The sequence below is a fragment of the Eschrichtius robustus genome, chromosome 17 (assembly GCF_028021215.1).
Source record: "Eschrichtius robustus isolate mEscRob2 chromosome 17, mEscRob2.pri, whole genome shotgun sequence".
Lineage (NCBI taxonomy): Eukaryota > Metazoa > Chordata > Mammalia > Artiodactyla > Eschrichtiidae > Eschrichtius > Eschrichtius robustus.
Genome location: NC_090840.1, coordinates 83,853,120 through 83,867,152, shown reverse-complemented (window position 1 = coordinate 83,867,152; position 14,033 = coordinate 83,853,120). Strand labels below are relative to the sequence as shown.

The following is a 14,033-nucleotide window of genomic DNA, read 5'->3' as shown; positions in this document are numbered from 1 at the left end:
TCAAAATTTAAAATTTTTGTTCTGCAGAAGACCCAGGCAGAAGGATGAAAAGACAAACTACAGAGTGGGAGGAGGTATTTGCCAACCACATATCTAACAAAGGACTGGTATCTAGACTACAGATAGAACTCTCAAAACTCAGCAGTAAAAAAAGAAAGGACACAGGTAGAAAGTGGGCAGAAGATATGAGGAGAGATTCCACCGCGGCGGGTATTCAGATGGCACGTAAGCACATTACCCACTAGGGAAATGCAGAGTCAGCCCACGAGGAGGTATCGTGCACACCTGTCAGGGTGGCTCAAGTAACGGTGGTGACAACACAAAATGCTGGCAGGCACAGAGAACGTAAACTGCTTGTGCAGATGTAAGATGGTACAGCTGCTCTGGAAAAGAGTTTTGCAGATTCTTAAAAAACTGAACATGCACCTCCCAGATGACCTAGCTACTACACGCCTAGGCATTTCTCCCAGAGAAACGAAAACTCACATTTACACAAAACTGGTGTTTGTTCATTGTAGCTTTATTTCTAGTAGCCAAAAGCTGGAATGAGCCCGGATGCCCTCCACTTCGTAGACACAGCTGGCTGACCTCCCAGCAGAGCGGTGGGTGCCCTGGCTCAGTGAATGCCGCCGGACTTACAGATCTGCAGTCTGCTGGCTCCAGAGACTTTGATCCTTTAGCTTTGGAGCTGAACTCTAGCTGATGGGATTTTTTCTTTAGTTTTCCCAATCTTGGAATCAGATTGACTTGGTTCTTCAAATTATTATTAATTTTCATATTCCTGGTACTTCAGCTAAGGTTTGGATAATAAGTCCATATTATGCTTTTAGTATATTTTCTAGTTATCACTACCATTTTACAAAGGCCAGTTTCTTGCTCAGTTTGTTTGATTTTTACGTAGTCGCAAACTGAGCCCTAATCTTACATACAAAATTAGTCTTTTTCATTTATACTGCAGCTGCTGACTGTTCTCTGTCCAAATGCTTTCTGTATAGTACAGCCTGATCCTTTGTTATGTGGAAGGAAAAGTCTGGTTGTTTATTCATTTTGATTATGTAGTCATTTAATTTAAAAACGACCAGGCCACCTTTCCACTGTTATAAAATACATTTCATATCACCTCACATCCTGACTAGTCCAAACCCTAGAATTCCACTAAAGGGCTGAACTCCAAACAGCACGGTGGCCAAGACTCTTAATCATCTAGACATCACTTAAAGTGGGCAACTGACGAGTTCACACATTGTTCTCTCAGAGAGGTCCGTAAGTCTAGATCCTGCTAGGCTTCAGGAGAACAGCCCCTCGGGGTTAGGGGTTCCTCGCTCGGAGCACAGCTGGAGAGTCATTTGTTGTGAGGGAATCAGAGGCTTTGACCTCAGTTGTCATGAAGGTGCATGAAGTTAAGTGGAAGAAAATTAATGAAACAAATGTAATTGTCTTCTGATTAAAAGTCTTGAGAGGCACCCTTGCTTATAGAAGGAAGTCCAGCCCCTGACAGCTCTGCAGAGCCCGGCACCCTGCTCCGGGGCCCCTGGATCAGGGCCTGTCCCCACCTGGCGCCTGCAGCTCCTCCTCCGCGCCCCCCCCGCCCCTCCCCCTGCAACACCCTCTCACTTCCGCTGGATTTGAGAAACTGTTTCTGCCTTTTGGAATTAGGGCTCCTTGAGGGCTGGTATCTGGTGAAAGAATGTTGAGGGAGGTGGCACAGAGGAAAGAGTTTAGGCCTCTAAAGAGGGCCAGTTTCAGGCTTTCCGAAGAGTGTCCTTTTCATTCTGTCGCCCCCTCCTGCTCTTCACCTCCCGGTGGTGGTACAGCCCATCCTCATATTCTGTGGATTCTATTTTTGCACATGCGTCTGCTTGCTGAGACTTGTGACTTCCCGAATCCACACTCCGATGCGTTCATAGTCAGGTGGGGATGTGCACGGGGCAGTGACAAGGTGTCTGTTTGGGCTGTTGGACAGCGAGGAGAGGGGCAGCCCCTCTGGCTCTGGGCCAGTCGGGCAGGCTGGAACCCCAGCTGTGGCCCCTGTGTGCCCGGGGCGGGGGGCGGGGAGCAGGGCCTCAGGCAGCTCAGCAGCACATCCATGCCTCATTTTCCAAAGAAGTCAGAACCTGCCAGGATAAGTGTTTAGGACTTAAGGTTATAATCTACGTGAGGTATGAATATGTATGTACACATTTCTCCCGGGAGCGATGGTTCGGTGTTGAAAGCGACTTTACGGAGTGTAACCACCGTGAAAGAGAATTGACTGTGTGTCGCTACCAGGCCGTCTCTAAAGCCGGGCCTCCAGCCTGTAGATGAGGCCTGCACAGCCGAGCTGGGAGCTGACGCCGCCCGGCAACCGGGGCTCCCTCCTCCCCCGCTGCCTGCCTCGCCCCTGTCCCCCCCAACGACCCAGCATCAGGGAGTGCGAGGCAGTTCTCCCAGAGACTTTGGTACTAAAAATCTTAGCTAGCTCTAACTGTTAGATTCCTAAGCAGGTGACAGGGAAGTTTTACTTTCTAAAATTAATCTTCTAGCTTCCAAAGGAAAATTGCCTATTAAATGGATGGCTCCAGAGTCAATCAATTTTCGCCGTTTTACCTCAGCTAGTGACGTATGGATGTTTGGTGAGTATTTGAAAACTTTTGTGTTAGAATTACAGTTCACGTATTCTCTGAGAGGGATTTAGCTCTGTCTGTTGTCAGAGTCTGTAGGTTGGTTTGCCTTCCCTTGCCTGGCCTCCCTCATTGCTCGCCCGTGCCCTCCTCGGTTCCTCAGATGTGGGCATGTGCCGTGCGCCCAGGCGTGGCCCGCGGGGTCCAAGGTCCTGCCTCTAGCCCCTTCTCACTCCGCCTTCCTCCCTCTCAGGGAGGTGCTATGTCCTCCCTTCTCTCCTGTCTCCACGGCCTCAGACATTCCTTTTATGTGAGTGACGTAAATGGTTAACCTGTCCGTGCGGTTCTGTGATGGCCCCCAGATCCAGCATGTCTGAGATTGCCCTTCATCTCTGTTCTGGAATCTGACCCCTTCCTGACTTGTCTCAGGTCTTGGAAGCGTGACCCTTCGTGTTCTGTAGCTGCTGCTGCTCTGGTGTCCACTGTGTCCCCTCCTTCCTGCTCCGAGTCCGTCCCTGTCGTCGTCCTCCTGCTCTGCGTTCTTGCAAAGCCCCCAGTGGAGCGAGAGTGTGGCTCTCACTCACTCTGCAGTACTTACTTCCACTACCTTGTCCGGATTTTTAAATCACTCACCTTTTTGGTGTGGATGACACTCCATCCCCGCCCTACTTTCCTGGTGTTACTCCTTCTTTCTGGACACCTCATCCTGACACCTCCTCCCCCAGCTGAAACTCTTTTTAACCTTCAGGAAGAGGTTGGAAAGAGTTTCTTCATTCACCTGAAATAGCCGCTCTGCCATGAAGCCCCACGTAGCAGGTGTGCCATCCAGACATAGACTTCCTTTCTCTGCTTTCCCAGCACTTTCTCTCTCTGTCGAGACACTCACGTGTAGATCTTGTGAATAGTCCTGTGTGCATATTTTCTCTGCCGGATTTTAAACTACTTCCCAGGAGATGCCCTGTTAAGTTTATGCACCTTCTTTTTCCCATTAATAAATATAACTTGATATACATGAAGTACGTGTTCTCATTTTTTCTTCTGCTTCCTTGCTGTTGACTTTCAGTAACCATTTAGTGCCCTAACTGATATTAGGTAAAGGAAGGAATTCAATAAAACAGGAAGCGGTGTGACATGATTGGAGAAGGCGCTGGAGTCCAATTGGCTTCAGATCCCAAGACCTCACCTGTCAGCTTTGTGACCCATAGAGCAGGTTACTTGTCCTCTCAAGAGGATTTCACATTTCAAAGAGTCTAAGGTGCCTGTTTTTTCACATTTCTGAAGTAGGATTTGTCACAAATCAGTGGCATTTCACAGTTGGTGTTAGTCGGGGGTGTGTGTCATGTGGGTCCTTGCCTACACTCATGTAGACTGTTTTGTTCATATTGGTGCTACTTTTCTTGTCCGAATGAGTTTAAAACCGCTCTTTGGTAAGAATAAAATAATTCTAAGAGGTAACAAAGGATCACATTATAACTTAGTGGGCAGCATATTCCCCCCCCCCCTTTTTGGTAATATAAGATAATTGTCTCTTATAATCAGTGGCATCTCAGATTTGATAAAATACAGTTTTTAAAGAAATGTAAGGTGTGAGAATTAAGGATAGTGTAAATTTCAAGGAAAGGTGCCAGAGACATATGAAGGTCTCAAGAAATGATACCCAGTGTTGTTATTACTAATGATGTTGTCATAATTTCTGGTGAGAAAAGCGGAACTAAGGCATTATTTTTGTCATATACTCTTTACTTTGAAGTTGCTGGACTTTTGGCTAATTTCAGATCTAACTCACATTCATGTGATATAATGGCATAATGGTATGCCTTCCTCCTCTGAGGCACACAGCATCTTAGGTGCTGAAGATACAGAAAGACGGTCACCGCCCCTCTGCCCCCAGGACCCGGTGTATGGGGCACACTTGGCGGTGGGGTAGACGGGAGCTTCCTAGGGGGCAGGGCAGGCAGTGCAGGAAACTCACAAAGGGACCTGGAAGAAGAGAACTGGTGGAGAAGAAGATGAAAGGCATCGAATCTAGAATTCAGCACAAGCAAAGTCACGAAGGAGCGTGTTCAGGTGCAGATCTGAGTGGCCAAAGTGCCAAGTGATGGGAATCTGTAGAGGAATCTGAGTACTCTGAAAGCATTAAGACTTTAAGTTGCAGGGTTTTCTTTGTTAAGCTTCAAGCCCGCTGCTGTGATCATAAGCAGGTTGGACTAAAGTGGAGGGAAATCTAAAATTCACTCAGCTTTTTTTGAATTGGTTCACTAAGCTATGCTATGAAATATCACTGTAGCTGGTGGGCCATTTTCTAATGTAGATTTTTTTAGAGAAATAAACAAACCTCTTAGGAAAATAACGGGTTTTTTCTCGATAATACTATCTCATTATTCGCATCATACTAAATTAGTATTCCTGTTCTTATTTGATAACGGAGCTAACTGAATGCTGCTTTATTTGGCTGATGTGCCTGTAATCACACAGCTGGTTCTCTCGTACCAACTATGAAGTTATTCCTGAAACGTGGGAATTGCACTCCTGCTGCTAAGTTCACCGTTGTGTTTTCATCCCCACCTCACAGGTGTGTGTATGTGGGAGATACTGATGCACGGTGTGAAGCCCTTTCAAGGCGTGAAGAACAATGATGTGATCGGCCGCATTGAGAATGGGGAGAGGTTGCCCATGCCTCCGAACTGCCCTCCCACCCTCTACAGCCTCATGACCAAGTGCTGGGCCTACGACCCCAGCCGGCGGCCCCGCTTCACTGAGCTCAAAGCTCAGCTCAGGTAGGATGGGGGGCGGGGCGGGCAGGCCTCCGCTGCTTCTCCCAGGCAGGTCCTTTTATCAGTACACCTGAGGCAAACCTGTTTCTTGGGTAAACGTAATTACTCCTTTATGGATTTGTATTTATTTACACGTTGTTAGAACCTTAAGAAGATTATGTCTTCAAGTCTTAATAAACTTCAAATTGTGGTCGGGTGTCTCCGCCCTGACTGCTGACCAACGTGGCACAGCCCACAGGCTCCGCGTGGTCTAGTCCCCGCCCACTCCCCAGTCTCGCCTCACACCACCCCTTCCTCTGCCCCGGCGGCACCCGGCGCCTCTGCGTTCCCCCGCTCGCCCGCAGGGCGCTTCTCTTCAGTCTTTGGAGCCCAGCTCAGGGTTGCCTCCTGCAGGAAGCCTCCCTCGTGTGCCCCACCCCCAAAGAGATAGCCCCTCCTGTGGCACCTCTTCAGCGCTTCTGTTGTTACAGCTCAGACATCCACGTTAACCTGTTGAGCTGCCGTTTTGTGACTCCTACTTCGTGCCAGACGCCATTAGACCCGAACCTCCAGCAGCCCCCAGTCCCCTGGAAGGAACACAGGGACTTCTTAGTGTGCTGGGCCCCCCAGAGGGTCTGCGCAGAGCTGGCCTGCTACTGGCCAGACTCAGAGGCCTCGACAGGTGGCCCTCATCCCGTCTTGCTCATTTCTGTAGGCCTGGGGCAGAGCTTAGGACCAGCACCTGGTCAGTGCTCCATAAACACCTGTCGAAGTAAAGTCTAGATTGAGACTTAATACTTTAATCAACAAGATATCTTAGTATAATACATATAACCAACCAGCCAACGCCATGGTTTAATGTGCTGTTTCATGTTTGGAGTACACTCCCCTGATTTTATTTGAGTTTTTTAATTTGCTGTATTTTCGTCTTTTTTCATAAAAATCTCCAAAGGTCAGGGTCCAAAAGCCCCGGCAGCTGTTCTAGCCCACCCTTATCCCTCGGCGCTTGAACCCTCTCAGCCTCACCTAACCTCCGGCAGCGCCTCCTGCCCGACTGACGAGTTTCCTCCAAGGAGGGCGTTTCTGGGAAGGAGCAGGGCCTTAGTGAGAAGTGGGGGAGGTTCGTCCAGGCAGCAGCTGTTTTGCCAAGTGTCTCCTTTGTTCTGAGCTAGGTTCTGTGGGCCCAGCGGTGAGCAAAACACAGTCCTGCCCCCGGCGTTTGGAGTCCGGCCGAGGAGGTGGGGGTCGGCACCGCGGGCCGCACGGTGACACCCCTGCCGCCCCCCGCCTCCGGGCCTGCTTCCGGGGCCTCGCGCCTGGCGGCCCCTCAGGTCTTTCAGGGCAGCTCTCTTCGGGCTGGAGCTCTGCAGGTTCTTAATTCTCATGCAGCTTGGCTATACCTGCTGTCCCTGTTGGAGCTGGTTTCCGAGCATGCTTCGTTTCGTGTTTTGCTCATAAAGTTTTTTGCTCCTCCTGGACCTTTCCTCAGAATCTGATCGATTCTGTCCGTGAAACGCCCCCTCTGATACCGGTTCCACCCGCCCGCCTCCCCGGCGCGTTCTTCCCCGTTACTCGGCGCATCCGCCGGCTTCTGTCCACCGCCTCCTCCCCTCCCCTCAGTACTTCTCCTTGGTTGCTTGCGTAACTGTTCCTGTGGCTTCGCTCCCCACCTCCGTCTGCCTCTGGCTTCGGTCCTGCCTCTTCTCACAGGTCCCAGACCTGTGTCTTCAGCTGGAGGACACGGTGTTTGTCCTAGAGCAGAGCCGTTACCGGCTCCTCTTGCCGGCCGCTTGCCTCAGCTCGTGTCGGTTGCAGTGGGGCCTCTGCCTCCACCTGCGTCTGCGAGTCGTCGGTAACTCCTCGCCCGCCTGTGCCAGCTGGCCAGCTGGAGAACCCTCACCTCCGTGTCTTCGGACCCAGCCCCTCCTCCCAGCTCTCCTCACCGCCCTGCCCCCGCCCCCGGCCCGCATGCTTCGTCAGTCAGTCTTAGCGAACCTCCCGTCGAAGGGGGAGAGTAACTCCCTCGCCCGAGACAACGTTCAGTGGGTTCCTGGCACCCCCTGTGCTAGCTTGAGGCTTCCAGCGTAGCATTTAAGGCTCCTTGAGTTACGGCCAGTGTCCTTCCATCCCTTTCTCACACTGCGGCCAAACTAACCCCACGCCTCCGCCGGGAAGGCCTCCTCCTGCACCTGCTGAAATCAGCCCTACTGTCTTCCGCAGCCTCTTTCCCTGCTCTGCCCGTGGGCTGCCCAGAACTCTTGCTTCTTCTGGCCACGCTCGCCCTGTGGGCCGCAGGTGGCCGCATCCCGGTCCGGTCAGCGCCACGTAGCTGGGCCCGGTGCTGGTCACTGGGCAAGAGAACCAAACACTTTTCCTGCCCTCGAGGAGCTCACAGTCTAGTACGTCTCATCCCCTACTAGACTGAAGCTCCTTGAGGACAGGGATCGTCATACTCACCTCGGTGTTGCCCACACCCCCAGGCCAGGAGCTGGGCCCAGTGAGGACCAGACAGCTGCTGAGTTCCCGCTTAGCTCACACAAAACTCATGCTGACGCTGGCTGGAGGACTGTTGCTTTAAGGTGGGGTAGCTCCAAGAACTGCCCCAGGTGAAGTCTTAGAACTAAATACAATTATTTTGTACACACACACATATAAAAACATCATGTACCTATTTATAGATGCTCTCTTGTGAACTGAACAGGTAGTACAGATTATTGACCATTAGTTGGTTCTCTCTGTTCTGTGTTAGTCGGAAATGGAGTTTAACTTTATATTTGGAACATGCAGAATATGGCTCCCAAATAAGCCAAATAAAATGTAACTTTATAATATACTAGCCGCTTGGACATCTATATGCAACAGTGTATCACAAGTAATTAAACACATTCCTTATTGAGTTTTTAAAATTTTTTATTATATCCAAGATTCTAGCAAAGTAATAAATTTTGGATAGCCCTTACCCCAGGGCAGTTAAAAATGTTCCCGAATCCCATTCTCCGTGTCTATCTAAAGAGAAAATGCTGCAAATAGACTCAGTTTATTGTGGGCCCCACTCATCTTTGGCTGGACCACGTCTTGTTTCTCTACTGTATCGTAAGTTAAGAAAAGTGGCTCTCGGTGACTCTTGTTAGGCAGAGGGTTGTACTGGGATGGGTCAGTCTCTGTGACCACAGGGCCTGTCCCCCTGCCATCCTGTGTCCTTATTCATAGATGTGCCTCATTGAGGAGAATGAGAGTAACCTCTGGGCAGCCTAGTAGCAAGTGTGAGAAATTCCTCAATAGGAAATTTCTCATCACGTGAGCTCTAGCATTTCGTACTGTGTGACTGACAGGTTATAAGAGTGCACTAAATATTTTTTGAGTGAAAAGTCATTTAATCCCTAGCTAGTCAGTTAATTCTTTGGTAGATACTGTGACAAGAAGACCGCGGTAAAACCTCTTGAGTATTTGCCCCTTTGGGGTTTATGTTCAGAGACGGCGTTTCCCAGCAGTGCTCTGCGTCATTAAGGTGTTTGTGCCATTATAGGAAAAGATTGTCAGTTTTATCTCAGGGAAACATTTTAAGTTAACGTGTGGCTTCTTTAAATCCCTTTTAGACAAATGAGGGTAATAAATAAAATTATTGATTTAAATTTTGTACCCTAATTTTTGTATTTTTCTAACTTTTTATTGACATGCAAAGATGTGAACACATAAACATGCCAAGAAGTAAACAACAGCTCACTGAATTTTCACAAATTGGGCCCATTCCTGTAACCAGCATCTAGAACAAGAAAACAGCACTGGCCTGCACCCCGGAGACCCACAAGAGGCCCCTTTTCCAATTACTGTTCCCCCTCCAGGGATAACCACTCACCATAGACTGGTTCTGCCTGGTTTTGAACTTTATGTAAACGCTGTCATTCAGTGTGTACTTTTTTGTTTATGGTTTATTTTGCTCAACATTTAGTTTGAGATCACCCGTGTTACTCAGGTAGTTGGACTTCACTCTCGTTGCTCTATGTGTCCCATTTGTAAATATACCATAGTTTATCCCTTATACTATTGGTGGAAATTCAGATACTTTCCATCTTGGGGCTCTCAAGACTGCTGCTGTAGGGACATAACAGAAGTGTCATTGGGTGAGCACGTGTACAAGAATGTCTGGTGGATGCGTATTCAGGCATCCGCAGGTGTGCGCGGCTTTAGCTTTATGTACTGATAGCGCCTGTTTTCCAAAGTGGATGCACCAATGCAGTGTCCCCAGCAGTGATGAAAGCTCCTGTTGCTCCAGCCATAGTTTTTTTTTAAAACCTTTGGAAATCGATCCTTGTTTCTAAGCATGCCATTTTCACATATGAAGGGTAGGTTAAAGAAAGAAAAAATAACGTAAGTGGTATGTAAACAATTTACCTGAGGTTTTCTATTCTAAAGATCACTGACTTAGTAGGTGTCTGCCTGGAAGGCCCTCTGACCCTGAGCGCTTTAGGAAGCCCTTTAAACCAACACCACGTTCACTAGGAGCCAGTCTCCATCCTCCGCCGTCAACCTTAGAAATTACAACATTGAAAACCAACGCTGACTGAGTGCTTTCTGTTGCCACACCTGTGCCGTGAACTTTCACACATTATTTCATCTGAATCCTCACGGTCCTGGGAGATGTAGGTAATATTGTCATCATCAGTTTACAAATGAGGAAACGGGAACTGAGGTGAGGCAGTTGAGCTGGGGTCACAGAGCTGGGATTCAAGGCACGCTCACCTGAGTCCAGGACGCAAGCTGTCAACGGTCACGCTCTACACTTTGTTTGAGCCATGGCTAGACGTTAGTAAGTACCCTGATTACGATTTTGACTAGTGGGCAAGTTGTTAATATTGTTTAGTTAAAAAGGAAAAAGAAGAAAGAAAAGGGAAAAAAAAACCTGCTGTTACAAGGAATTCCTGCAGCTGGTTCTCTTACATTTGCTTGAGTGTCAACCAGAGAAAGTCCCCCAACAGAATGGCAGCATCTCTGGCTTCGGCACAGAGGCCCCCCCCCACCCAAGGGTTTTGATGGGTGACGTAGTTTCCACGTGTTATCGCTGTTTTGCTGTCACATCTTGAGTGTGTTGCATTTGGCTGCTGTGGCCCTCTGTAATCCCAGAGTTAGTGGCAAGCAGTTGTGGAAGTTTTCGGCGAGGCTGAGTCTCTCCAGGGGTACTTGAGGCAGCTAGAGGCAAGCCACGCCAGTGTGCGTTGGCCAGCGTCCGCACTTGCCTGCTGTGTACTCGTCCTGTACCCGTAATGCATAGCCTTGTCTCCAGCTTGGGTCTGGGGGGAGTTGTGGATGTTGTTTGTTTGTTAGTATAACTTTGATATCGTCACGTTTGCTTCTTAACTTTATCATACAAAGCTGGCCGTTGAGAAATCTGTTTGACCTAAGTTGACCTTGGGGGAGTGACTTAGCCTCCCCGGGAGAGCAGAATCACAAATCCTACCTGTCCTCTAGGTTTCAGGATTAAATAAAATCATCTAAAATGCATTTAGTTTTCATGCTCGTGGTGGGTACACACACTTGGTGGCTGCTCTGGTAGTAGCAGTAAAAACAAAGCTTTTTCTGAAGATCCGCAAGGGACCTGGAGGTCTTCGGTACAGAAAATGATCAGTTACTGTTTAAAAAAAAAACTGGTTCTTCAGATGTAAAAGGGGTAGCTATTATCATCCAGATACCAAAATGCGAGGCACATCTTTTTGACATTTTGTAGATGTCTTATGGACATCTTATACAGGTTTGTTTTTTTTTTTTTTTGAGTCCTTTTTGATTCTTCACTTATCCTAAAATGTGAACTCTAGATTAAAAACTCTAGATTTGATTAATAAGATGAGGTTACTTGTGCTTCTTCGCTGTGCTTTTAAAGTGGTTTTGGGCTTCCCTGATGGCACAGTGGTTAAGAATCCGCCTGCCAATGCAGAGGACATGGGTTCGAGCCCTGGTCTGGGAAGATCCCACATGCCGCGGAGCAACTAAGCCCGTGCGCCACAACTACTGAGCCTGCGCTCTAGAGCCCATGTGCCACAACTACTGAAGCCCGTGCACCTAGAGCCCGTGCTCTGCAACAAGAGAAGCCACTACAGTGAGAAGCCTGCACACCGCGATGAAGAGTAGCCCCCGCTCGCCACAACTAGAGAAAGCCTGTGCGCAGCAATGAAGACCCAACGCAGCCAAAAATAAATAAATAAATAAATAATTTAAAGTGGTTTTGTATCTGCTCCCCAAATTCCTTTCAGAGGTGGTGTCTAAATTCCTCCTTAGTCATCGTATCGGCATTTTCCTTCTCACTGCCGTCCTGTTGGGTCTTGGCGTCGTCTAGAAGAGTAACCTGTTTCTCAATTACCCCTGTATTTACATCTTAAAATCTTTGTTTGGTTTGGGGCCTTAGTCTTCCCAGTAATAAAAAGTAAATAGTAAATCTAAATTTCATGGGAATTTAATGTAAAATTTAAATTGTTTCCACTAAAACTTATGTCATAACTGTTTCTTACCTGCAGGTAGCTCTTTTTTTTTTTTTTTTTTTTTTTAATTAATTAATTTATTTATTTATTTATTTATTTTTGGCTGTGCTGGGTCTTCGTTTCTGTGCGAGGGCTTTCTCTGGTTGCAGCGAGCGGGCGCCACCCTTCATCGTGGTGCACGGGCCTCTCACTGTCGCGGCCTCTCTTGTTGCAGAGCACAGGCTCCAGACGCGCAGGCTTAGTGGTTGTGGCTCACGGGCCTAGTTGCTCCGCGGCATGTGGGATCTTCCCAGACCAGGGCTCGAACCCATGTCCCCTGCATTGGCAGGCAGATTCTCAACCACTGCGCCACCAGGGAAGCCCTGCGGGTAGCTCTTGCCCTTCATTGGACCCCCGCCCGCACACAGATGTTCAGACCTGTACAGGTGCATCTCTACTTTAGCTTCACCTCCAGAATTTGGTTTTATGTGAAGTAAACAAATTTCCGGTGAGATTTAAACTTAAATTTCATAAAAATTAGTCCTTTGTACTTACGTGGCTTCACAGATCATTTTCACGTGATTACCTCACTGATTTCACAATAATTCTTAAGGGTGAGATGCGGTTGCCCTTTTCACTTAAGGAACCTGAGGCTCAGAAAAACCCTATGACTTGCCCGGATTGTGCAGCTAACAAAGGCTGGATCCAGGACCCTGGGCCCTTTTCTCCGAAGTCCAGGACCACTGCTCTTCTGGGTCTCTTTACCACCGTATGCCCCTCCCCACTGAATGGGTTGCTGGCTGCCTCCACCCCCTGTACTTCCCCGCGCTCTGCTCACTTCCCCTCCCTTGTCTTATTTGTAAGAGAGAACTTTGACTAGATGAAGTTCACACTTCAGCTGTAATCCACGTATTTACTATTTGAAGGTCGCCCTCAGAACCCACAGTGAAATCCTCAGACTCATCCGGTAGCTGCTGTAATTCCTTCCCTTCAGTCCTGTTTCTGGCACCATTTTCCTTCTCTCTCTAGTTGTTCTTAATTCCCCTTCCCTAAATTTTGTCTCCAGGGTTATTACCCCTAAAAACATGGGGGAAGAGTGGAGTAACCATGAATGTCTGTCCTCCCCTCTGGACAGTGAAGGGCCAGAGGCTGTAGGTGGCCCGTCCCTCTTCAGGTTACAGAGGGACGGGGCGGCGAGGTGGATGCAGGGATGCAGGGAGCGAGTGGAGCAGCACTGGCTCCGTCTCAGCCCGGTCTCCGGGCACCTGAGCTTAGAGGGGAGGGACCGGCAGCCCCCGTGGCAGCGGGTCGGTTCTCATGAAGAGGGTTTGGCGCTGAGAAGCCACTGGCTTACCTTCTGCACCTCTTCCTCTCAACCCCCCAGATTTGCGTTTTAGAAATACCTTTTACATTATATTTTTAGTGATTGCTCCAAGTGTTACATTATACATCGTTAACTTTGCACCGTCTACTGAGAGTTAATAACTGTATTTCACTTAAAATGGGGAAGCTTCATTTACCATCACCTTAGTCCTTTTTGCTCTAGATGTCGTGTAGAGTATATTCATATATGGTAGTAACCTCATAAGATAAGATTACACTTTGTGTTTTTAATAGTATTTTGAGGAAAGTAAGGGGAAAATCTTTTATATTTAACCCCATACAGTGCTCTTTATTCTTTCCTAAAGATCTTTCTTCCATTTGGTTTTCCCATCTGTCTGAAGAACTTCTTTAACATTTCTTGTGGTGTGGGCCTGTTGATTAGTTTTGGGTTTGTTTTTTTTTTAATCTGAAAATGAATTGAACTTCATTACACTGAATATAGAACTCTGAGTTGACAGCATTTTTCTTTTTCTTTTTCTTTTTCTTTTTTTTTTTTTTTTTCTTTCTTTCAGCACCTTAAAGCTTTCTTTCATTATCTTCTGGCCTCTTTTATTTCTAATGAGAAGTCACTGGCCTTTTAAATTATTACTCTTCTGTATGTAATGTGTCATTTTTTCTGGCTTCTTCCATGATTTTATCTTTGGTTTTCAGCAGTTTATAACTAGGATGTGCTTGGGTGTGGTTTTTGTTGTATTGATCATATTTGGGCTTCACTGAACCTCTTGAATCTGTAAATGTATGTCCTTGACCATTATTTCTTCAGATATTTTTTCCACTTCATTTTTCTCTCTTCTAAAACTCTAGTTCCATGTATGTTAAATCTTTTGATAGTGTCCTTCAGGTTCCAG

The 14,033-nt window shown here is 47.7% G+C and overlaps 1 protein-coding gene across 11 annotated transcripts in view; it reads left to right on the top strand.

The window, feature by feature from the left end:
* PTK2 (protein tyrosine kinase 2) overlaps positions 1-14,033 on the top strand; it is a 255,666-nt gene that overhangs the window by 197,237 nt on the left and 44,396 nt on the right. For all 11 annotated transcript variants that reach the window (XM_068525379.1, XM_068525378.1, XM_068525376.1 and 8 more), the window contains 2 exons: positions 2,523-2,612; positions 5,173-5,377. In XM_068525379.1, the coding sequence (XP_068381480.1) occupies positions 2,523-2,612; positions 5,173-5,377 (295 nt within the window). The remainder of the gene's footprint in view (positions 1-2,522; positions 2,613-5,172; positions 5,378-14,033) is intronic.